Source organism: Perna viridis, chromosome 6, assembly GCF_037379345.1.
Source record: "Perna viridis isolate PV_CMFRI_1.1 ecotype Kerala chromosome 6, ASM3737934v1, whole genome shotgun sequence".
NCBI classification, from domain to species: domain Eukaryota; kingdom Metazoa; phylum Mollusca; class Bivalvia; order Mytilida; family Mytilidae; genus Perna; species Perna viridis.
This window is the reverse complement of record NC_142450.1, coordinates 25,942,257-25,969,139: the sequence shown is the minus strand read 5'-3', so window position 1 is coordinate 25,969,139 and position 26,883 is coordinate 25,942,257. Positions and strand designations below refer to the sequence as shown.

Genomic DNA, 26,883 nt, shown 5'->3' with positions numbered 1-26,883 from the left:
ACTTCAATTGATTTAAATTACATTTTGAACTTCATGACGAAGGTTCAGTTCAAAATTCTGAATAATAATAGAAAAATTGGCGATTTAGTGAATTGATTTAGGTACGGGGACTTTGGGTCGGCTACGGGTGCGGATTATACATTTAAAGGAGACATTACACAAAAATTTCATTTTTTAAACATTTCAAATAAATAAAGTTAGAATTATTGTGTTATCAGGACGACCTAAGTAATATGCATAAGTGAAAACCGGAACTAACACCCACTTACCATATATGGAAGTGTACGTCATTGGTTCTCAATCTCCATTCTGGTGCATTTAAAATGTATACACGTGCCCGAGAAAAAATTAATAAATCTTCAAAAATAGGTTGTAATTATAATGCAGAGTGGTACAGTGATCTGTGTATGAGCCCGATAATTATGTTTAAAAAGTAAGAAGTCTAAAGTTCTTCTCGTTTTCTGTCAACATTTCATTTTCCTTAGGCATACATTCCCGCGTGGTGAAAACACAAACTACTTTGCACACTATATTTAGGACTTGTACAGGAGGGTGCAAATTAAATAGTGACATTCTGTTAATTGTTCTTCTTTGTCGCTGGGTTATCAATTAACAAGCCCGGTAGACTGAATTAAGACAAAGAGAAAGCGTGGACGGCGGCTTTTATCTTTACATGGTTCGGCCCCCCGCGACACTGGTGTCGACGCAAGTGTATGACTTCGATAATTGAAATAAAATTGCATTTCTTTTGTCTTACTAATTTTGAAATAAGACAATTTACATGGAGAATTTGACACAATACACAATTTGTAATAGGTGACCCTAGGTGAGTTTAAGGGAGCTTTTCTGGTACAAACAATATGTTTTATAGGTCACTTAGTTAAAATATTTAAGTTTAGCAAAACAGATTTGGTACACGAGGAAGCTTCAGCGCGAAACCTTTATGGGCTCTCAAATAGAATCAACAAAAAACAATGTAAAAAATAAACATGTTCGTATTTGTTCGCTGCACTTGCTGGGTACATGTACACTTGTCAGGAGTAAAGTTCCGTAAAAAGGGGTGAAATCAATATTTCCATTGAAGATCGAGTTCGGAAAAGTTTGAATCTTAGAATGTGAATTTAATTTACTTTATGTAAAAAGTTCACGCGAACATGACAAAACATAATGAAATATTTCTATGTAATCTTCGAAAAGAAGTGGTGTCGTCTCTCTGTGTTCACACATGTAAAAGTAAAATATTTCTATCATTGTTTATCATTTTCCTCTCGAAGTTGTTTAAATTGATACAACTGTAAGTATATATTCGTTGGCCAACCAAAACTTTCAATATTTTCACTCTCATTTGTAGAAATCACGTAAAATGTGCAGAAGCCCCATGGACCTATGACGTAGCTTGGTCACGTGACCACATGGCTAATCAAAATTCGTATGGCTTGGGTCATCGTCGACTTTAAATCAATTTATCTTCAATTGAACGATGTAAATGACTACAAGGGGCGATTTTATGATAGATATTAGGTGTGATAAAGCAAATAAACCCAAAAGTGAAAAAATGGATTGGTTTTTGTGTCATGTCTCGTTTAAGGGAGAACCAATTATTGATAAAAAAACACATTTACAACAACATTGATTGCTGATCTTCTTTGACATTGGCTCATCTTCAATAAGCACATTCTGTATGATATAGGTAAATTTATAGCATTTTTATTATTTATATTTTGCAAATTGAAAGCACTTGTAAAATGCAGACCACGTCGTTTTTGGTCACTACTTGGTGCTTCTTGCTACCGCTTGTCGTTTATTACTGGGCACGTTTTCATTTAAGATCCGGCTGTCTGCGCAGGCTCGTTGTGTTGTGAACCAAACATTCCAAGTAAATCTGAACTAAATATGCTGCTACTGTCGTGTGTAAGTTGTTAGTATTTAAATTAAACAGTTTTTAATAACTTGATTTCAGTAAGAATGGCCTGAATTTATTTTCCCAATGGTCTTTGTCGGCATGTTTTTTCGAATGTCAAAATTATTGGATGTCCGATTCCTATCTGCAGGTCTATAGTATACCTATTTTTTTTACTTTGTACCTATAAACTTATGTGAATGGCTGCATTTTTTTCAGGAAACACAACAATATAGTTTCCATATTTTAATACATGGGTCAAAATACTGTCTGGAGATGCACATGTGTGCCACTTCAGTTACGCATCCATATTCACCTCAACTGGGCTCAGTCATATTAAGTCATCAGTGATTCATTCATTATGCAAAAGTTTGTACAGGGGTTCAGAGTCACTTTCAAGAGTGGAAAGTTCTGGACTTTTAGTAGATTATGATTAGACTGAAATCGATGGTCGGCTTGTGAAAACCACAAGTCCTTATTAAAGTGTCAATGACAAAGACTAAGAAGGCCCAGGACCTAGGTAAATAAAATTTAGAATATTCTACACTGGCTACAAGTCAAAATTTAGGGTCCTCGAACTGAGACAACCACTAATTTTAACCTCTGTTGTAGGCCTGAGTCTTACCATAGATTTTAAATATGGTAGCTGTTGCTTTTGCACCAAACGTGGTGTAAACATTTCTCTTTTTGTATAGAAATGGTCAGTGTAAACTTGAAAAAAAAAAATAATATCTCTTGTTTGACAGAAATGAAGATGTCCTGAATCATGGATCCTAAGAAGACAAAACTAGGACTACCATTTTACATTCCACCACAAAATGTTCCACTACCATCAGAAATCATCAGTGATGCCAGGAATAGCCTGAAAAATCCTAGGTCCTTACCAACTAAACGACCGTTCACACCTAGAGATGAAAGGAGAAGCCTTTTCCCAACTACAACCTGTAGAAATCCAGACAACAGACCTCCAAGTGCTTTTAGGTACAAACTGACATATAATAGTGTAGCTGACTATGTTTTTCAAAATGTATATAAAAAAGGTATTGAAGTGTGTTAGCCATGTCTTGTCAACAAAAATATTTCTTTAGTCATACAATTGAGTGAACTGTTTCTTCCTCAGAAAGTAACTGTAAAAATTAATTTATATTGTGTCATTGCTCTACATGTGTTGTAATGAAATAAGCGTAAAAGAAAGAACAAAGTTTTGTGTCAAGTGTATTGAGAATGAAAAAAACATATTAATGTCATATGATTGAAACATAACAATACATAAAAATAATATCAATGTCCTCAGGTTGTGTAGTGCTATATATTTTTCACAACATGTACGTAATCCTGGCAATTCATTTATCCATTAAAGTTTATTAGTTGGCACTTAGAGTTAGTGGTAGCTTACCACAAAATTGTAATTTTATCTTAGTTCATTTTTGCCATTACTTGGCGTCCTTCATCGTCCGTTGTCGTTGTCTATCGTCGTCGTCAATAACAGTTATGCAAAACTCTTTTCCTCTGAAACTACTTGACTGATTTGAACCAAACTTGACATAAATGTTCCTTTGGGTATCCTGCATAGAATTGATTTATGATTTGTTGAAAAATATGGCCGCCGTAACTAAAAATAGAACATAGGGGTCGGACAGTAGTTTTTCATATATATCTCCAAAAAGGTTGGCTTTAGCTAAATGCGGACATAGGTAAAAGTGTTAAGCATGATAAGATCTATCTCTTGTCAAATTTTTTGTTTTAATCTGTTAAGCCATGTTGGAATTGTTGCCCTTTTTCAACGATTTTTGCTATTTTTTTTTTTTTAAACCAAACTTGGTATGAATGTTCCTTGGGGTATCCTGCAGAGAACTGATGTGGCGATTTTTGATTAGTCAAAAAACATGGCCGCCATTACTAAAAATAGAACATAGGGGTCAGACAGCAGATTTTAGCATGTATCTCTATGACCGTTGGGTTTAGCTGAATTCTGACATGGTTAAAGTGTTTAGCATGATGAGATCTATCTCTGGACAAATTTTGGTTTTAATTTGTTAAGCTGTGTTGGAGTTATTGCCCTTTTTCAATGACTTTTGCTATTTTTAATGTTATTTCTTTCAAAAATCTTCTCCTCTGACACTACTTGATCAATTGAAACCAAACTTTTTCTGAATTTTCCTTGGGTATCCTGCATAAACCTGATGTGACAATTTTTGATTCGTCAAAAAATATGGCAGTCGTTACTAAAAATAGAAAATGGGAGTCAGACAGCAGATTTTTACATATACCTCCAAAACTGTTGGGTTAAGTTGAATTCTGACACAGGTGAAAGTGTTAACCATGATGAGATCTACATGTATTTCTTGTCAAATTTTGGTTTTAATCTGTTAAGGTCTCACTAGCCACTTCTAACGTTTCCATTACTTTACATGTTAAAAAGTAATTTTCGAAGTCTCCCTGTGAATTCCCAGGACAAATGACATCTTAAAGTTGCATATCGTTGTTTGAAGCTTGGAAAATAAGGCTTCCAAAATCTTATGCTAATGGTACGATGATAGTAGAAATTCTTCACAAAATTTACTTGAATAAATAATACTGAAAATCCACATTTTTACCTGTTCTGCTAACTGACAGCATGGAGGCAAATTACTTGCACATGTAAACAATATTCATACACTTTTGTAGTTAATTACATATATGATTTTAAAGTACACATTCTCAGCTTCATTTTCACTACTTTTAATCATAGTACACACAAATAATGCACTTACAATGCATATGTCTAGGTTCAGTGTGTTTTTGGTACTACATAGGGAGATGGCCATTTGACCCGGAAGTGGTTAGTGAGACCTAAGCCATGTTGGAGTTGTTGCCCTTTTTCAACAATTTTTGCTATTTTTAATGTTATTTCTTTCAAAAATCTTCTCCTCTGATACTACTTGACCAATTGAAACCTAACTTGGTATGAATGTTCCTTGTGGTATCCTGCATAGAAATGACTTCCCTTTTTTTTACAGTTTCCAAGCAGTATCTTGAAAACAATGATAGATTAAAAGAAACTTTCAATTGTTGAAATGATCCTTAGGATAAGTCGTACCAAAGACTTCTTGAGTCAAAATTGTTGGACAATTTCATATTCAATTTATTGCCTTTGAAAGGCAATATTCAACCATGTGGGCCATTCAGGCTCCTGGGAGCCTCTTGTTGTCTAGATGCTGTGACTGGGATTAAAAGTTAGAGAATGGGCCCATTCAATGGTATTCTAAAGTTCAGTTGGCCATTATTGATCATTTATTGTTATTAAAAAATGTATTTTATTTGAACATTTTTAGCTGGCTTGAGATAAAAGACACTGGACCCCGTCAAATCCTAATCACTTAATATAGTAAAACTAGTGTCTTTCTTGTAACAAACAGTTATTGTATTATATATTGCAGTCTTGGTTCAAAGAATTTTGATGGAACTGATTCCCGTCCTGTTTCAGGAACCAGACTAAGTCCATTAGATTATGTAAGTTTTATATATGCTGATATTTTACTATGTTCATTCTTTTTTTTCCTTTTTTCCTAACTAGTACTCTATTGCATGTTTTTACTGAACCTTATTTTTATAAAAAAAAGACCTGTACATTTTCATGGGGAATAACATGGCACGGAGCTCAGTATAAATTTATGTAATGAGATGATGGTCTCTTGCTTTGACATGTTTTTCTGAAGTTATATTGCAGAATTCAAAGAGTGGATGGTATATGTGAATCACCTTGTCTGTCTGTTTTTTATTCAGATTTTGCAATAATTTTTTGGCTCCCAATAGATAGATTGATTTCAAATTTGGTTTGTTGCTTCTTATAAATGAGGTATAAGTTGTTAGTGATTTTGGGTAATCTCCCATATCAACTTCCCGTACGAGTGGGGGTAAAATTAGCACAACTACATGTACCCAGTACATGTAAGTGTGGAACTTCATGTTTTAATTTCGAAATTAATATGACATGAACCTTTGAGTCCAGTCCTGATCAATGCTATTCTTTCATATTATCTTAATCAGAACTGTAAAAAGTATATACCATTAAATCATATTTGAGCTGAAAGATTCAATTCTTCCTGGTATTAGAATAAAACTACATTTATAAAAGAATTCTAAGTTAAAGCGCTCATATTAGATCTGATTCCATTCTTCACAAAGAATGTTCTAAAATTTTTCATCTATATCTATATTAGCTATAATTTAAAATTAAAGGACCGAAACTAAATGTACCAGTACAGGTAATTAATGGGTCGCTGAGTCACTGATTAAGGTCAATTTTTTAATAAAATGAGACGAAACAAATGATTTGCTGAAAACATTAGGTAAATGTATTGAAGCAATTATATTGTGTAGCTGTTTCTTACAAACCATTAATATCACTGAGGATTATACATGCAATTATATTTTTAACTAAGGCATATTTCTACATGTGTTTCACTTGTCCACAAATTATGTAGTGAGCTTCCAAAGTACAAAGGAAAAATGTAACAGACATATCTTTAGGTTTGTGTTTTTGTAGGAAGAAAAATCCTACAAAATATCACTATGTTTATGCATTAGATGTGTATGTGTACTTAACAAAAAGATGTAATTATTGGTCAGCTTTAAAAAAAAAACAAGATGGCAGATTATAGAGAATAATCAAATGATAGAGCGGCAACTTCATAATATTTTAATCATATATTACAGTTGGCTTTTTAGTAAGTATCCTCCCCTGAATAGTTCCTTTCTTACTATTGTATAAGACATCTTCAATTTCAGAAACCTGGACTCATATCTACAACATTTCCTGAAGAAGTAAGCATATGTCTATGTTGGGTGTACCTGCTCGAAGTTTGGGGGAAAGGACAATGTAGTCTAAAACTTTAATCCTAATTTTGGCCTTCTTCTACACAAGGAAATGCCCATCTGTCCACCCTTTGTTTTTGTAATGGTATGGCACTGTCTCACAGTCTGTATTGTCAAATTGTCCTAATTGTTAACCATAGACACTTAGTTTTTGTGCGATACATTGAGTATTTGATGATGGGTCTTTTGATTTAGTTCAACAACAAAGATTCTTAACACAGATTTGAATGTTTTTGACTGATTTTGATTATTAAATCAAAAGAGTAACATGGAATTAATGATAATACATGTATTAAAAAAATCTGCAATACTTGGTCTGTTTTAATGGAATTTGTGTATGAGAGCAAAGAATGTAGACTTAATTTTGACTATATATAGACTTACTTAGATTCCTAATTTACTACAAATTTGTCATTGGACAGACTGGTTTACTGTAAAATTTTAGTAATGGACAGCAGTAACTTCAAATTCAAATATTAATTTTATAAGAGCCACAGTAAATACTTGAATACTTTAAATAACTTATTTCAAACCATTCAGGTATCTACTAAAGTAAAAATAGTTTAAATTTATGAAAAATGTTTACTTTTTTCCCTTCCCCCAATGAGACTGGCAAACCAGATTTAGAAAAAAGGGTTCCTTTTGATTATTCAATATTTCTCCCTTTTACATTTGGGGAAGCAATACAACATTATGAAACACATTAATGGCTTTCAAAAATATAGTATGTGCTGTGGTGGTAGTTCCCTAAGTAATGTTAGTATTTAAACTGTACATGTAGTTGTAGGCAGTCATGATAAACCTATATTGGTTTCACAAGCAATAGGAAATATTTGTTAATTGAGTAATTGTTTAGTTTTAAAGAAACATATGTATAGTTACAGCATCAACAACTTGTTCAGATGTTTTTTATACCCTTGCTCCGAGAAGATGGGGTATATACTGTTTTTCCTCTGTCTTCCAATCTGTCATTTTTTTCTCTACCACAACAATGATTCACAGTCAATGTGTTACATGTTTTGCAACTGTTGTGTGTTACCATACTGCAGTGAGCAGTAGCTCATGAATATTTTCTTGATGTGAGTTGAAGTGTACTGAAATATCTGGCTCTATTTTAAGTAGTTTGGCTGAACATCTAACAGTGGCTTGACAAAAACTGCTGAGAATGGGATATTACAAAAAATAATCAAGATTTTAAATGGCTACTAAGTGACAGCATTAGTTAAGATATCTTGTTTTAATAGGACATTCTTATCTGGAGAATGATAAATTCACATGACCTCTTTCAACCTTATTGCTAACACATAAAATGTTTTAATCCTGTGAAAGATTTAGTTTCAAGTTAATCTATGGCTAATTTGTGTGTAAAATATGCATGTTCTACTCCTAGTATTAATTATGGAACTTATGGTCACAATTAATTGATTGTATTGAAATAAAAGCTTGTCGAGTTTTACATGATTACTGTTACAATAGATCTTTTTGTACATTTGCAAGTACCTATAGTAATTCTAAAAGATTAACAATTTTGATAAATTTCAACTAGAATTCAGCTTGTCAATTCATTGATGTCATGAAATTATGTATTTATTTTAGAAAAGTAAGGGCTTCCAGTTGTAAGTGCTATAATCTGATTAATTGATGTAATTCATTCTCACATGTTTACTACAGAATTTATGTAGCAGGTGTAAGATCATAAAAGGAGTGTATTTAATTTTTCTTGTGTTGCATCAATTTGATTGGTAACCCTTCTGTTTTCCAGACACCAAATGTTCCAGATGTTGAACCAGAGAATAGTCCCCTCCCACCTAAACCCCCAACTGATCCAAATAAGGCTCAGAGGAAATACAGGAATAGTCGTCTTATGTCTGGAAATAGTGTGGATGAGTCAACTCGTTCTGTCAAAACATTATCACTAAGCGATGGTAAGTGTATCCTACTTCAGATTTATTATATAGGACATGATATTATGTTAGTGTTCATTTTTTGTTTGTTTTAATATTTGAATGGTCTTTTTTTATTTTTTTAACTCATTAATTGTAGTGTACATTTTTTTATTTCATGATATAGCAGCTTAAGGGTTTATATTATTTATATACATGTATTTAAAAAACCTCTAAACTTCATAATATTAATCCAAAGTATTAATAGAAGTATTACAATTTCCACATATAGCATGTTTAGAATTTTACCAATTGTTGATTTTCTGTTTAACAGTGTGTTTCACTTAAATATTTACCTCTTTTTGTATCTATTTAATATTCATTATAACATTTGTTATAACCACAAGACACTCCTTTACTTCAGTTTCAAAACAAAAGCCAGAGATTGACACTCCTCGGCGTGTAAATAGTGGACCTAAGGAGAGAACACCTGTAGAAGGGCAAGAGATTTCTGATACTATACCATTAGAGGAGAGAGGAGAAGGAGATGGAAAGGAGATGCCTTACAGAGCTCCTAGCTCAGCCTCTGTAAGAAGCCCTCAAAGAAGGTAAGAGGAAAGTTTTATACCGTAAGTCTTTCTTGATGATAAGTTTAGCTTGACTTTCGAATTACAGAACAGAAGTAAAACTGAAAAGTGGGATTAATGTTCATGAGACAATATTCTATATATTTAAATGCATGTACAAACACAGAAATATGATTTATTTATAACCAAACAAACATTAAATATGCTAAATATATCAATTTTCAATTTAACACCAGACAAAAGGTGTTTTTGATCATGTTCCTTGTGACAAAAATAAATTCACATCAACACCAAAAAAATAGGTCAGATTAGTCAGGTCATAAGTGACTTATGGAATATCTATTGTAGTGCTGGTAACAGTAAAGATGAGAGTAGAATTGGAAGTGGCGGCAGTAAGAGAACCTCTAGTGCTGGTAGCACTGGTAGACAAGGTAATGTTAATGATGCTATCTTTCAATTCAAGTGAAGATTTTTTTTTTCACAGTGAAATCAGTGTTCTTGTTATTTTTATGAGATTGGAATGTACCAAGTTGTCTTATGTTGGTCATGTTAATAACAAAAATTCTCAATTACAAAGTTTGTGTTGTTAGTGGTATGCTTACCTGCAGAGAAAAATATACCAGCACTTTATTTGTCCTACAACGAATCATATTTGATATCATTTCTTATAAGGTAAACTTATTCTTTCTACATGTAATTAATGTGTGCATCCATGTATGGAAGATATCATGTCTTAAAATGTAAACTTACTCTTTTTACATGTAATTAATGTGTGCATACATATATGAAAGAATCAGTGAAAATTAGCTCTACTTATGATGCTAAGTGGTTTTCATTGTTAAATCTGAAGTAATATTAAAAAGTTTTAAGTCTTCAACAAGAAGGACTCTTTTTCTGCTCAATAGAAACACCATCATCATATGTAAAGTAAAAATTTTATGTATTTGATCAATCCTTTTGAATGGCTATGATAGTGTACAGTTATACTGGCTGTACTATAACAAACAACGAAACTCATTGTTGTAATAATCATTAATTTTTAAATAGGGAGTGCTGGAAAGAGGGAGGAAGAAACCCCAGAAGAGGTACAGTTCTACACAGATCATATTGCTCCTCTACTTGATAAAATGACTGTTTCAGCTAAAAGTTAGTATGAAATGAGTTGATAGGGCTTTTTTTTTCCCCTACTCTGCAACACTGAAGGGGACATTAAAAATACAGGTGTCCATGGGTCTGTTTGTGTACTGGTCTTGTTTTGAATTTAAACCCCAATCCACAGAAACTGAAGAAGTTGTATAAAAAAAAATCAGTGGCTTCATAACATGAATTATCCAATAATTATTGTAACTACATGAACAATAGTAAAGAATACTGTCGCAATATGCACAAAGAGAAGACAGACTATGCATCTTATGTAATGAATGAATACCATTATATTTCGCATTGTTAATACTTTGACAATGAATGGAAAAAATTAATTGATATAAATTATTCAATGTATTATTTATTGTAATATGGACAAATTTAGATCAGTTATGAACCAAACACAAAATCCGAACTGAAAAAACTATGCTCTCTAATAAGAATTATCAACAGAAAAGTGAATTATCCATTATACAATCCATGTTTACAATTTTTGTTAATCTTTCTATACCAGCAAGTGTGCCACATATAATAATCATATGGTTTGGATCATATGATTATAATATGAATCAAGCACCATATTTAAATCATATGTTTATGTTTACACATGATTATTACATGATTATCATATTTTTTCAAGCCAAAATTCGCATATGAGGATCATTTGATAATCATATGACTATCATATGTGAAATGTCATATGATATTCATAGGATTATGATATAAATGGAGACCATATGATTATCATATGTGGCACATTTGGCTGTGTACATCTGTGGTTGTTTCACATTGTTTTGAATGCATTGTATGCCAAATATTCTGTGTTATGACTACTCAGTATATCTGTATACTACTGCATTATAGGCAGTTATCAGAATGAAGTATTATCTATATTCTGTAAGTATGTATTTACACTCTTTGCCTTATTTCAGAAAAAGATGCAGAGCCAGTAGCCAAATTGATAGAAGAATTGTATGCTTTATTATTAAAAGAAAACTTGCTAGGAAAGAACTGTAAACGAAGATCTACAATACTGAAAACTATATTTAAAATACTAGACTTGGATGATCCTAAAGTGCTGTTGAGGCTTGCCAGGCTAATACTCAGTGTAAGTTTGTATTATTTCGATGAAGAGGCAAATACATTTTACATTCCCATTTAAATATCAAGAAATTGATTTTATGGTGCTTTTCAGTTCATTGAAAGGAAAGGTACAATTAAACATTGCTACAGAAAAAAAAATCAAATATAATTAAGTTGATTTGTATGTATTTTGCAGAGCATGATCATCATTCTAGAAAAAATACTTTATTTGTTTTCACATTTCCTATTTTGCAGTTTCGTGTCAGTGGTAATAACTTGACCAGTGTTTGTAAACTTATTTTCAAAGTTAGCCGTAATGAAAAGAATGATCCTCAGTTTCTTAAAGGAGATATATTAGGTAAGTATTCAGAATTATTCATATTCAAGTTAGATATGGAAGATAGAGAGAACCGTGGCTCAGTGAGATTGACATGTCTTAGTTGGGTTACATGCAGCATGTTGATTATGAAAATTTCGCTTAGGATGTTTTTAAAGTCAGGGCAGTTTAGGTACCATCTACTTTGGTGGTATAATATCTATTTTGTCAGATTTAATTTTGACTTCACTTGACTTGGTTATGGATCTAATAAGTGCTTTATTATTTTGTTCTTAACCTTATTTAAAAAAAAAAACAAAATTTATGAACATTGCATTGGTCAAACTTGTCTTGTACATCGATTTATATCAGAGGACACTCTTTCAATCTTTCCACTTTTTTAAGAAATCATGTAACAGAAATTTTAAGCATGAACTAGGGAAGTAAATAATGAATTGCACAGTGGACTGGAATAGATTCAGTTACAGAAGCAATTAACACAATTCATATCTTCATTTTAAGAAGAGGAGAATAGGATATAGTAAACAAGTTATTTTAGATATTTTATTGGGATCAGTATCCAGAAAACATATTGGGTTTCCACCAGCTACCTTTAAAATATCATGTATTATAATGCCAACTCTTAAATTATACATGTATTTTCAGATTTATTGATTGAAATAGTAAAAAATACAGATCATGTGGCCTCATCTGAGGCTTTGATATACTGTGTTGGGGCCATCAAATTCTTGACAGGAAATACCAAAATAGTCAAAGAACTAGTCAAAAAAGATTGTATTGAAGCATTATCTAATCTGTTAATGGGAATTAACAAAACAGTAAGTACTTTTACATAAAGATGATATGAGTCGAGCACCCCCTGAATACAATTTTTCAATATATTTACTATATGGCAATATAAATTTTTGCTAAAATTAGCCAGCCCTGCCAAAAAAATAGCCAGTCTCGGGCTGGTGGGCAGGCTACTATTTCTAACTCTGGCACCCCTACAAAAGAGCATCACACTTGTACATTTTTCTTATGTTTGTGAAGTCATTGAAAAAAAAGGGGCAAGATAGGATATATAAACAGTTATCGATTTATATAATTAACATACCAGATCTAGATACTGTAAAGATTTTTTTTTTATTTTTATTTATTCTTTGTTTTTGAATTGCATATTTTAATTTTAAACCAATTTAAAGGTTACTTTCACTTTGAATTCATGTTCCTGACCCATTTCTGTGGGCCTGTCTTTGACTTGACGTATATTAAGTTAGCCTTGCATGTGATGCTCAGTATAAATGCATAATTGTCAGGTGCACATTAAAATTGACAATCAGTTGCTGCAAGTTCCCATTTGATGTAATTCGAGGAAAAAAATCAGTCAAGTAGTATAGCTCACTCTATTCATTGTTGACCTAGTTTATACTAGTGAATACTTTCATTATGAGTGTCATGGCTTTGTATTGTTAGGCAAGTTTTATTGTACCCCAGCTCCAAAGGAGAAGGGATATACTGGTTCACCCTTTTTTGTGTTTCTGTCCATAACAATTTATTTTCATTGAGCTTTTCTCAGGAACTAACTCATTTTTATTTGTATATATTTTGTAATATTTCTCATGTTTCTACCAATGCATTTTTTTTGTCTTATTTACAGAATAGAGAGAATTCTAAACCTAATGATCAGTTAGGACATATATTGGTGCAGGTTAGAAACTATCAGTATTTACTATTGTTATGAAAGAATGGGTTGATTACATTGATATGGTAGTTATAAGTGAACATGAGGAAAATGTCCATAAGACGACCAATTTAACATTGCCCCCCACCCCCCCCCAAAAAAAAAATATAATAAGTTGTATAAATCATTTTACTTAATGAATTCCAAAAAATGGGGCTATGGAATAATTAAACCATGGGAACAAAACCACCACCAGTATGTCTGTTCAACCAAAATGAAGTTTGGTCATAAAACATACTGTATTTTCTGGACTACAAGTCGATATTTTTTTCACCAAATTGTCAGCCTTAACTTATCGTCCACTTCAACTTGAATAAGGATTTTTCAAGAAAAAATGTTCATTAACAATGCATTTCATTACATTTGTTTAGTTCACTTTTGAATGCTTTAATTCAAAATTTTTGGTAAAAGTCATCACTCAAACAGTCAAACCAGCAATTGAATTTGAATATTATTGATCATAGCTGCTGTCCTTTATGAATGAATATGACGATGTTAATATAAACTTTGAAACAGTTAAAATATATAAACAAACTCAAGAGGATGTGTTAACAAAACTCTTTTTATCTGGAAAGACATTATCAACTGTTCTGGAGATATCCGTCCTTTAATATGCAAATTTATACCCGTTTATGGCATGTCATAACAAATTCGAGCATGGCTCTAATTATAATTAGCTAAGGTGTTATCTAAATGGCTAATTGCAATCAAATTTGCAGGTGACAATTATTTTTTATCGTATTTGGTAACACTAGGTAATATCGTATTTGGTAACACCAGGTAATATTATTTATTTATTACCGCTCGTAATAATGACCAATTTATCAAACAAATTTCCTGCTTATTTCACACTTCGGTGCCCACGTTTGACATGCTTACGATTTTGTACACCTGATGGTCTAGGGCTGCAGAGCCATTGACACGCCATTCAATAAAAATAATTGAACTCACGGACAAAGTACACTTTAACAAAAACACAATTATTAATTTAATTCAGAAATATAATACTTAGTAACATTGCTGGAATAATATGCTGTTGAAACTCTGATCTCCGCTGACACCTACAATATGAATGCACACGTCTGACTCTCGACTTATCTGCTGAATTTGACTTATCTATGTTTTTTTTTTCATTGATTTTGTGCAAAACTAGGCAATTCGGCTTATACTCCGCATTGACTTATAGTCTGGAAAATATGGTTGTATATATAACAAAAGGTATTTAAAAAATCTCAGCTTAGAATCCTTGTTCATGTATAGGAAAGAGATATATATAACCATTGTTTTATCTTTCTTCAGTTATTACCAGAAAGGAAAACAAAATCATGTTGAATTAGCTTTCTTTTCAGTTGTCAGCAGCTATGAGAAAAAAAATCATTCTTGAATTTGCTTTCATTTCAGTTGACAGCAGCTATGAGAAACCTTGCTGATGCCACATCTAGTAGGGAGAGACTGTTAAACAGTAAAGGTCTAGAATCTCTCTGTCATGCTATAGATTCCTATACAGCAGATGGTGATCTTATGCTCAACATATCTAGAATATTTAGGTAAGCTTTTGAGTATGTGGTATTATTCCTTCTCTTTTTGTCCCCCGTGATGCATTGCAAGGGGACATGGAAATGGTGGGCGTCTGGCCTTATTATGAAGAGTTACAGATTAACTTCGACTTCGGTTACGGTTGAATGATTTTTATGGAAGTTATGGACTTTGGACTTGGAAAATTTCAGTGAATTTAAAGTTTTCCTCACTTTTTTTTTCACGGGAGACATTGGAACGTTGTTCCTTTAGTCATTTGATGTTTGAAAACTTAAGAAAAATTTAAATGCGAGTGAACTTAGTAAGCATTAGCATTGGGTTAATAATTTAAGGTGGAACGCAAGAGTATTAAAAAATTTTTGGAAATAGGAATGGGCGTTGAGTAAGGTTCAGATTATTTTCAAGTTTTCATCAAAAGATATATATTATAAAATATTGTAACACCACTTTCCTAGAGAAAAAAAAAACATGGGGAGAAGGTCACTAACCCAGGAGATTGGAAATGAAAATTCTCATAAATCTGGACAAAATGATATATGATCTCAAAGAAAATTTTAAAAGGGTATTCACCATCGTATTTGTTACCAGATTTCTTGTATAATTTATTTCTGAATGATTCCAGTTTATTGAGAACTGTCCAGTATAGTATAGTCGAACTTCACTCGCTCGACCTCAGATGGCTCAAACACCTGGGATTTCTCAGAACACAATTCAAAGTACAAAAATTTTCTCCTATATAATCAATATAAATAACCATTGATTTCTCAAACTTTGATTTCTCGAACACTCGAAGTGACTAGTCGGCCTGTTCGGTAATAAATCTTAGAGAATAACCCTCACTGACTTGAACTCGTCAGCCATTTTGTCAGCTTGGGTAATAAAAGGTGTGAAAAACTGAAACCCTATCATTAATTAGTGTCATTTTAGTTAATTGCAGGTATTACTATAGTTATCACTAATTAGGTAGTTTTGATCTTAACACAATACTGATTGAAGTTCAAGAATGTTCCGAAGTCGGTATGATGAAAGCATGAAAGAAAATGGGATGAAAATAAATTATTGACCAAGGAACTCGTACTCTAAATGTTTTTAAAACCGAAAACAGCATTTTTAATGTCCACAAATCAACATAATCTTCAGAAAGCGAATGAAAAGGAACCACGAATTAAGGAAGTAAGCAATTTCTAACGATAAAGGCGACTTGGACCGGCAACGAAAAATATCCGGAAATATACTAACTTCAATCTCTCGTACTCCCGATAACTCAAACGCATATCAATGGTCCCTTGGAGTTCCAGCTACCGAGGTTTGACTGTAATTATGAATTTAATACATTGTTGTCTATTTTAGTAAAGTAACTCTACATACAGACTGCTGCATGGCTCTGGTTACTCTTCCCTCCTCATACAAGTCTTTCGTTCATTTACTCAACAGACAACAACATAAAGCAGTAAGTAAATTAGGTTGCAATTATTTTCATATTTTTATGACAGTTATGCCATTTTTTTCATCAACAAATTTTCAGCCTGTCTCTCCATTTGTCTGTTATGTTTCGTATAAAAAATTGTACATAAGGGTCTTTTGCAGCTTTGTAACTTCTTATTTTTTCTGATATAGTGAAAATCCTGATTTGTTGCAATTATTGGTTAGATTAGTATAAGAAAGGGATTAAACTTTTAAAAAGACAGAAGGACTTGTCATACATTGTATACATACAATTTTGGTATAACTACAGCATAATCATTTTGTATTTTTAGGATGTTGTAGTACGGGTATGTTTTATATTAGGGAATATGACAGCCAAGAATGATGATGCTAGGTTACGGCTATTTCAAGAAAGTAAAGCCATGGAATCACTGACGGCTGTTATGAAGTATTACTTAGAAAGAGATATAAAGGTAATGTTACCAGGAAGTTAGTTACTGTCAAAAGCAACTTACATTTAGATTAGACCTTTATAACCTTCTTTTTATACAACTGCAAATTAAAATTTGTGTTATATATTGTTACGGCACAGTTGTCGTCTGGGGATACTTCGTTTATGTGCAATAAGTTTGTGGTTGACCAATTGTTCTGAAATTTTAATATGATTTTACCAACCACCAAAGGAAGGTTCCTAATTAAATTGGACTTTGTGGCCTGTACCATTATAGAAAAAAGAACCAAATGAAAATAGGTGTTTAATTAAAATCTTATGCAGAATGTTTTTTTTTCTGATTTTGATTATTCTTTTTTTATTGTGTTCCTTATTTAATTCTGTTGAATTATATATGTTACAGCAGATCTTGTATATTATGGACCATTTTCAAGTTATAGGGAGTCAAATTGGGCAAATTCATAGACATTAACTACCTGTTTGATGACCTTGTTTTTATTTACACTTATGATTACTTGGGGTTGGGGGGGGGGACCTTTAAGTGAGTTTTCCATGTAAAGGTTCAATGCTCAATGCTTTCGTTTATTAATGACATAATTTCGTTGAAAACACAGGTAAGGCAACTAGAAATAATTCTATGGTTGTAATGCTTTCATTCTTGAGGCATTTCTTTTTTTTTATTTAACAAAAAGTAATTAAGGCCCTTTTACCTTGTCCATAGCCAAAAGTTAGACAAAAATTGATTAAGGTGCTTACTTGTTTCTAGTTCTAAAAATTACAGTTGTATTATGTTATGATGTTGTTGTCTTTGTCATTGTTAATTTTTCGTTTCCATGTATTTGAAAGAAATGTAATGAAATTTTGATATATTGTTACTTGCTGATAGTGAAAGCTTGTTATTAAAAAATGTTGTCACTGGCCCCTACTATTCTGCAAAAACAGATTAAAAAAAACACCATGTGTTTTTAGTTTAAAGAGGCAAAATTTGGGCCATACCCTTAAGATATTTTTTTTTATTACGGGTCCAAATTTGAATTTTTTTTATTTGATTCCAGAAAGAAATCCTTACCTGTATTTTTATTTCAATGATATGGCAATTAAATGAAAAATGATGCACTTTCAAAATTAGTGAGGAAGAGCCCTAAAACCACAAAAAGATCATAACTAATCTGTTGAGTCTTTTCATATACAGATACGGTCACGCGAGAGCAGTAAACAGGAAAGTAGTAGTAAGAGCAACGACTGTGATGATGTGTTGATAAAGACTGTTAGAGTTGTAGCTAACATGTCTATCAACGAGATGGTTGGACCAGTATTAGCCTCTAATCATGCCTGCGTGGAACTTTTAATCAGTATTTTAGGTACAAAAATATTTTCAGTAATCATATAAAAAGGGTGCATGTTGTGCAATGTAATTCTTTTGAAAAGAATTCATTCAACAGTGACATGTACAAATTCTATTTATGATAAATAAGTCAATAGAGTCAATAACCAAAATGTGATCACAAGTATCACAGAATTCAGTATTCAAAAAAAATATTGTGGAACTTGTACCCAACATGTGTTGGATCTTGTAATGTGATCATATTTTGTTTTTTTTCAAGATTATCTTGTTCTATACATGTAATACAAGTCTTACTATATGTACATCTTTTTATTGCTGTAAATGGTTGTCTGGTTATGGTTCAGAGTGTATAGATTTCCAAAATGGTCAGTGACATTGAATATCATGTATATCACAGCAACAAAACAGTTTGGTTTTTTGGTGTGACAAACTTTGTGAGTGGAAGCAATTAAGTTATTTCACACGTACAATAACAAAATTTACAATACTGGGAAAGTTCACTAGATTAAAGCAATCTGAATAATAATTTTAATATACTCAAACCAAAAGACTACATCTGTGTCAATGATTATGATTAGGTTTTGCTAAATTGGTCTGAGAGAAATTTCTTAGAACAATAATCTCCTTAGACATGTAATAAGATAAACTTTTTCCCTTCCTTACTTTAAGCATATGAAACATATGTATGTGTGTAAACCATGTGTAATTTTTTTTCATTTCAGAATGTAAAGATATACAGTCAAGCGAAGAATTATCATTAAACACTGTAGCTACCATAAATAATTTATCATTCTACAATACAAAAACAAGTGCAATAACTGCTCATCAAATGAGAATTATAGATAGTAAGTATAACATTGTATTAAGGTACTGTGAAATTACTGCTGTTTGTGGGGTACCCAATTTTCCTGGTTTTTGTGGATAGGCCAAATCATGAAATTTGGTTCTCAATGAAAAGGAAATTTCCATTGGTGTGTGTAATGAAAACATCAGAAAAAAACTGTTGTTTCTTCCCCAATCCACAAAAATTGGTATCCATGAATTAAGAGTACTTTCAAAGTAAAACATTACCTATCGATTGGCCTGTATTTCCAACTAAAACATGTTACATAAAATTTTTTTATGAAATGGAGCTTATTTGATAGGAGAATCTTCTGTGGAACATAGTTATGATAGTTTGAAGGGACATACATGTATGAAGCTGTATAAAAAGTGTAGCCCTAAATGAAACAAGATGGTAGTGAACACAAAAACATAAATTGAATATTCATGAATACTCGATGATGCTTTTACTCATTACTCACAAGTATCATTTAATTATATTTATATGATTAGTCTTTTTTGTATTATACCCACTCAACAAATGAGTTGTATATTAGAATCACTTTGTCTGTCAGTTATTCTGTCCATCCGTCAAATTTTTTCGTTGTAATTATCTCTATTCTCAGTGAGTGTATTGATTTCAAATCTGGTGTGTGGCTTTATATTGATGGGGCATACATTGTAATAAGTGATTTAAGTTGCTGTTCATCATCGACTTCCTGTACATAGGGCAAATTGCACTGTATGTTTTAAATGTTTTAAAACATATGGAAACATTTGTATAGGACCAGTATGGTAAAAATATGTTTTTGTGTTTTTAAAAACACATGTTTTTGAAAATCGTATGAAAATCATACTCTTTTCATATGTGAAATCCTATTGAAAACATATTAACACAATATGTCTTTTATTTAATTGTTTTTCATGAATTACTTTGTAATTCAGAAACATATCTTTTTCATATGTTTTTTTCATGGGGGTCTTAAACATGAAAAAAAAACATGTCACAATATTTCCTGTGTATGAGTGGGGATATACCTAGCACAACTGCATGTTTAATATCCATGTCTGAAGTATTAGATGTATTAATTTAGTTTACAGTGTGACCAAAGACAATTATTATGCAAATTGATAAGTCGCACACAATAATGATCAGAAGGATGATACTTGAAGTGTTCAGTTTGATAAATATTCTCATTTCATTCCAAAAAAGATTCCCAATGGTTGATTTTTTGTAGATATCTAGATGTATCTATTATTATAATAGCTATAGTCAGAATTCTGTTTTGCTTCAGAATTAACATGTTTTTAGTTGTATTCTTAATTATGCAATGTATTTATCGTGTCAATCATATAAGCTGAATCTCTTTTTTGAATAAAAATATTTTATTATTATTACAGATTTATTAAAGATGGTATTAACAGACAACATGGAGGCCATGGTTGAAGCATCTAGAGTGTTTGGTAATCTAACAAGACAGAAAAGTGTTAGAGACTATCTTGTGGATAATAAAGGTAATTTTTTTAATGACAATGTATTGTGTTCAACATCTCCTTGAATTTTTGTTCCCTGTGTTTTTTTTCTCCTAAAAATGGGGCTATTGAAATAGTTCAGCCTTTTGCCTTCTTTCCAGGTAAATTTCTGTTGTATTTAATTGCTCTTGATAATTATAACTGAGTTTTTAACAGATAAATGAGGATACCTATTGGGTTGAAGAAGTGGAGCAGGTCAAGTTTCAGTTGTAATGCTTTGCTAGTTGCCATTTAATAATGAGACCTTGGTGAGAAACACAATACAAAATAAAATTACAAAAATGTATTGGGATGTGTCCTCATAAAGTTAAAATGCCAGTTCTTATTTTTTATTTGTATTGTAAACTAATATTGCTTTACTTCAAAAAAATATAAATTGCCAATTTGATAGCAGAATTAAAGGTAATACTGATGCTGTAAATACCTCCTATCCTTTAGGGGTCGTCAATCTGTTCGACTTAGTACTTAATGTACATGTGTCAATGTTAAACTCAAATAGTGTTTCATTAAAGAAGTTAAGATTATGGTGGACAGAAGTTTGGACCTTTGATTTCTGACCTGTATCATCTATCTATGTCCTTGACCTTCAAACCTTGTAGTTGACACTTTATTTTTGACTTTCTATTCAACTCAAATGAACCATTGATTTGAAACTTGATATTCCACTTTCAAAGGACTCCTGCTTTTCCATTTCCTGTTTAATTTATTGACATTTGATTTTGACTTCTTTAGTTGACCAAATGATGATCACAATGCTTGACTCGGGGAACAGAGAAGTAGTATACATAGCCTGTGGTGTTCTCATTAACTTCATGGTTGATGAAGAGAAGAGGGGTGTATTAAAGAAAGATTTTGGAATTGCTAAGTAAGCTTAAAACAATGAGTGTCAGATGGTTTTTTTTATTAGTAAGTTCATTATAGTCTGAAATTTTATCTTGATTTTTCAAAATTGTTCATGTTACAAATACGTCTTCAGACACAAATCAACATATTTTGTTAATAAATTTGTAATAGAATCATAAAAACTTAGCTCTGCTTATCTGATTTTATAAACTCCTTCCATAACATATAAAAATATTCTAAGGTATGATATTTATCTGCTGATGACGTAATTGGATGTAAGATTGAAAGATTAATCAAGAAAACCAAGATTCTAGTGGAAATCAATGGAAGGCAATCCAGAGACAAAGATCAGACAGGGAAAACAGACACACACAACAACAAATGTAAAATAACCAAACTACATACAAAAAAAATATAAGTAAATGAGTAATGGGACTCCACTAAAAACTGGGAGCATGAGCCATTCAGTACATTGAAGTAGTGAAATAGTTTCTAAATTGGTATTACAAATATAAATGTCACTTAAGTGTATGTAATTAAACACAATGCACTTGTTGTACATTTTCAGATTAATAGAAGTATTAAGAGATTTTGCCAAAACAGATTGGGAGCTTGGGAGTATGGTGTGTCAGATCCTTTGGAATTATAGTGTTAAGATTACCAGTACTAATTCTTGTTTTGGAGAGCAGGAAGCTAAGGACTTGAATGATGTTTTGTTAGAATTGTTAGGTAATGAAATTAATTTTTACCTTCAATGTTTTCTGTGAGGGCTTTTCAGTTTTATAATTTATTGATGCAAACACTGTTGCAATTTTCAACTTGATAAATCCAGACCAACTCCCACTTAATGAGTGGATGGTATATTGGAATCAACTTGTACATTCCTCATTCTATTCATCTGTCTGAATTTTTTGCAATTATCTCCCCTCCCATGAATGGATTTCTTTCAATTTTGTCGTGTGGCTTTTTATAGATGTGGCATATGTTGTAAGCAAAATTTGGTACTGTCCAATTTCAACAACTTGTACAAGTAGGGTTATGCCTTGCACAACAATGCTTGCAACTTCATGTTTCAATATAAAAGCCAGTGAAAAGGAGCTTTTGATATATCCCTGTATCTATGCCTTGTATAGTTTCCTACCATACTCACAAGTTCATGCTTGGAACAGTATTCACCAATATAAGTATCATACACAGGCAAATATTTTTCATATGAAATTCATGTTAATCAAGATTCACATGAAATTCATGTGAAATTAGCATGAAATTAACATGATTTTCATGAGAATATCACTAAACACGAATTTCATGTGAACATTTCATGTGAATTTCATGTGAAGGCTCCATTCACCCGAATTTCACGTGAACTCTGTCACTTAGTTAATTTGCTTAATTCAGGTGAAAATCATGTGAAATTCACGTGAAAATCACATGAAATAATTTTGCCTGTGTAGATGTTCACTAAAACTTTTATTTCATAAGACCGTATTTGTTTACAGATAGAGAATATGCATTTGAAGATGTTGACGATGAAGATGAAGAAATGAAACATTTTTTCCATGACACTTGGTCAGAAGATTTTTGTCCAGTGGCTACCCAATTATTGCAGAGAATGGAATCATATCAATCAGACTTAGAACCCTTAGAAAGCCCTTCAGGGTCCTGACAGCATCAATGATCATTTTAGTTTGATTTTAGAAATTGTAGTCCTTGATCCCATAGGGTTTGTGAAGCACTGTTTTATTGTACTAGGATGTAGGACCCTCAAAGGGTTGTTCTGTGGGGTGTGAATACAAACCAATTCCATGGAAAAAACCAATGTGTTCACATAAAACCGTCCAATCAGGCGAAAAAGCTTGAACAACCATTTCAAAGAAGACTTATCCGTCCATGCTGTGTCTTTTAAAGAAGGCCATAGGTTGCATTTGTGTTGGTAAAGTTATATATTTTTGTGTTGTTATTGTTGCTGGCCATTATCACTCCATGTTTACAATAAGGTTGTTTTTTAATGTTGTGAATACATGTAATTGCATTTTCTTGTACAGAAATTGGGTACTCACACTTATAGATTTATTTGTCAGAAATGGTTGCATTATCTTGAGGATAGTAAAAATTTCCTCCAACAAGTTATTTAATTTGCTTTAATGTCCCCACCTTTTGTGGCTCTAGAATTAAGCTTTCTGTCCATCAGTATATTTGTTTTTTCAACAAAACATAAGTTTTTTATAAATAGTTTAATTGAAACTTGCCTAGGAGGAAGTTTGAATGATAAATAAGACACGAGGATAATTTTGTTTTCTGATAGTAATATGTCTATACCAATGTTATTTAATATGTACACATTCAGGTGACCCTGAGAACTGCTCTTGTTATAACATTGTAAGGGTTACTGTTTTGTATACTACAACCAAAGTTGTCAGGTCAGTGGCCTTTTGGGGCACTTTAAAAATAAATATGTCATTTTCACGTGTGAAATTGACAAAAAATTGCAAATTATGTCCTAGTACCCCTTCTTCCGAGGAACCCTGGCCGACACCCCTCCTTTTCAAAGTGTCTGGATCCACCCCTGTTTGAGTACTTTGTTTATGCTGCTTTTAGGATCTTAAGTTTAGGTAAGAGCTTTTGCTTATTTTAAGTTTAGACCCAAAACAGGAACTATCCATATCTTTATGGACTCAAATCAATTATATGTGAAGCCCGTATGTAATAAAATTACTGCATTACCAATTCAAATCTTTTATGCTGTTGTTAATTTATTTTGGGTGCATGATAATAATAGATGTTAATCAGTAACCCAGCATGAGCTTTATTGAAATAAACATTTTTTCCACATGTATTTATTGGCCTATAGATGAGAAATAGTGCCTGATTTGTTAGCCTGCCATTATCAACACTACTTTTTCACCAATAACAATTGGTTTTTAATATTTGATCATATCTGTCATGAACTGTTATGGTATTTAACTACTAGAAGATATTCTTGTTGTGATTTCAGAAATACCAATTTAACTGGTGTTACGCTGTTGTATTAGAGTAGTTCGTGTATGTTGTTTTTTAAAACTTCCTTTTCAGAAGGGGAGGGTTCTTGACTGCAGCAAACTTTTGGGGAAATACAAATATTCATATGTATCCAGAAATAGTTGGAATTTTTATTTTGAGACTTTCATGTTTCAAACCTTCTAAATCTGAAGACATGAAAACAAAAACTGAGAAAATTTAATACCCCCATTCATAGAGCAAATTTGTCATCCGGGAAGATTACCTGCTATACAGTAGGATGATGTGACAATAACATATGGATTTAAACACATGAAATAAAGAAAGAATAAAAGGATTTGTTATTCTTGTACTATCAGTAAGTGATGAAGTGGATGAATGTTTTTTGTATGATGTTAATGAACATTTTTTTTCTATCGAGAGAAGTACTTGTATGTTTTTTGTGCATTTGTTTAACTTTAGCATCTAGATGATCATATAGGTTAAAACCATTGTTCATCCCCATTTTTATATCAGTATTGTTTTAATTGTTAATTGTATTATAGATATATAATTTATTATCTTGTAGATACACTTAGTATTTATAGAAATTTGTACATGATGTAGATTTCACACATAAAAACCAGTAACAGCCATGAATTTTGTTTTGTAGCCAGTACAAATACTTAACTGCTTTATGATGTGTGTTTAACTATGATTGATTATGCAGTGAAACCTGCTTTGATATTAGAAACAATCCTTCCACTTTTAAAAGTTTAGTAATATGTGCTTAGTCTGCAGTGAGGTATGGTGTTTGCTTTTATTTAATTGCAGTTGATAGGCTTTTCATTCATTCTTTTAAATATCTGAACTGATTTGTGTCATCTGTAGGATTTGTATGAATCATGGGAGACATTCTTTTCTGTTATTTAAGGGGAAGATTGCTTTAACATTTGATGCACACCTTTTTTCAAATAAGTTGTGTTTTTGAATTTTCCTTAAGCCCATGTATTTGTGTACTTAACTTGTAAAAACAACTCCTAAAACTAGTATTTTTATTCAACTTTTCAGTGTTTCATTGTAACTGAAAGTCAGAACTAAGAAACGGTTTGCAATAATATATAGTATCTCTGGTTGTCTAAGGAAATGAAAGGAATTTGGATTTTTTTATAGATTTTACCAGAAAATACTACCTTTGAAAAACTCATATAAATGTGTAATTCCTTCAAAAACAGATTGTGACAAATGCAATGGCATGTCTTGTCAATAGTATATGTTTTATTCAGTTAGTTTCTTTGCTCAACTATGTTGCATGTTTTGTAAGAGAAAGTAAGTTTTGACATGACATATAGATAAAGTATCAGAATTAATGTAATATTGCTGTTAACATTCCAAACAACAGTTGCACTGCATTGGCAGAATAAATAAAATAATAAATCTTACACTTCTTATTATTTACTGGTCACAAGTTAAAAAAGCACTACAAAAGATCAAAAGAGCCTTTTGGGTAATGGTTTATATGTGCTATACAAATGTATAATAACAATAATTGACGTTTTATGTTCTGATCTCCAAGGATTTATTTATGGTTATTGTTTAAGATCTATCAATTTGCAATTACTTAATATTTAATTGACTATTAAGCAGCCCAGAAGTGAGACTTATATCATAGATAGTTGTCAAAACTTGCAATATGACAAACTCAGAAAAAACACTGAGGCTTCATTCCTTGTAGTGCCCTTGGTAAAACTTCTTGGTGCTTTATTTGGCTTCAATATTTTTAATTCCTATTATAGATACTTCTTATATAAATATCTGTTTGGATTTAGATCTTATGTATTTGGTTCAAATGCTGCTGATGAGAGATTACTCCTTGGAAACATGTATTTGCAATATTAATGAGAGTGGTATGTTTGTTTTAAGGAAGATCTTAAATAAGCTTGAAGTTCTTTGAAATTTGTTTGCACTTTTCTTTACTGTTCTTTTGATGGATACTGTGAAAGTACTTTAATTTGTGGATATGAATTTTCGTGGATTAGGAAAGAAACACAAGTTAGTGGATTCTTGAATTCGTGGTTTTATGGTTTTCAGTAAACATTTCAAAGGAAATCTCCTTTTCTTGGGGAACCAAATTTCATCGTTTGGCCTGCCCATGAAAACCATGGAATTTGTACCCCACAAACAATAATACTTTCACAGTATATTGTTTAACACTATTCATCTGTCTTAATGTTGTAAGATTACCCAAAAAATGCTCCTTTTTGATATACCCCTTATATGCTAGAAGTTTCTAGTGATCATGGAGTTTGACTGTCCCACGACTTTTTCATTACTTTTTCTGCAACCAGATATCTCAACCACCGAATATTTTGACAGAAGTTTTATATAGATATGCCATGTATTGGGATTCAATGTCAAATAGAAGCGACATCAATTTCA

General features: G+C 31.9%; 1 protein-coding gene across 3 annotated transcripts; it reads left to right on the top strand.

The window, feature by feature from the left end:
- The first annotated feature begins 1,817 nt into the window (after positions 1–1,817).
- LOC148614259 (armadillo repeat-containing protein 2-like) lies at positions 1,818–25,886 on the top strand. 3 transcript variants are annotated; one of them, XM_088588251.1, is made up of 21 exons: positions 1,818–1,911; positions 2,647–2,881; positions 5,320–5,392; positions 6,671–6,706; positions 8,520–8,682; positions 9,065–9,248; positions 9,576–9,658; positions 10,275–10,373; positions 11,303–11,478; positions 11,709–11,811; positions 12,436–12,608; positions 13,430–13,480; positions 14,915–15,060; positions 16,400–16,499; positions 16,807–16,947; positions 18,118–18,286; positions 18,993–19,115; positions 20,494–20,607; positions 21,358–21,490; positions 22,037–22,197; positions 22,968–25,886. In XM_088588251.1, the coding sequence occupies exons 2-21, from the start codon at positions 2,667–2,669 to the stop codon at positions 23,132–23,134; spliced, it is 2,610 nt and encodes an 869-aa protein (XP_088444377.1). In that variant the 5' UTR covers positions 1,818–1,911; positions 2,647–2,666; the 3' UTR covers positions 23,135–25,886. The 3 variants fall into 3 exon arrangements, with proteins under 3 accessions (XP_088444377.1, XP_088444379.1, XP_088444378.1); XM_088588252.1 differs by having other exon boundaries at positions 1,837–1,918; XM_088588253.1 differs by lacking the exon at positions 6,671–6,706.
- Positions 25,887–26,883: the final 997 nt, after the last annotated feature.

What these genes read in the sequence shown, in the direction of transcription:
- LOC148614259 (XM_088588251.1), top strand. Translation starts at nt 2,667, where the DNA reads ATGGATCCTAAGAAGACAAAACTAGGACTACCATTTTACATTCCACCA. An exon ending in TAGGACATATATTGGTGCAG is followed by an intron (nt 13,481 to 14,914) that starts GTTAGAAACTAT and finishes CTTTCATTTCAG; the next exon opens with TTGACAGCAGCTATGAGAAA. An exon ending in AAAGATTTTGGAATTGCTAA is followed by an intron (nt 21,491 to 22,036) that starts GTAAGCTTAAAA and finishes GTACATTTTCAG; the next exon opens with ATTAATAGAAGTATTAAGAG.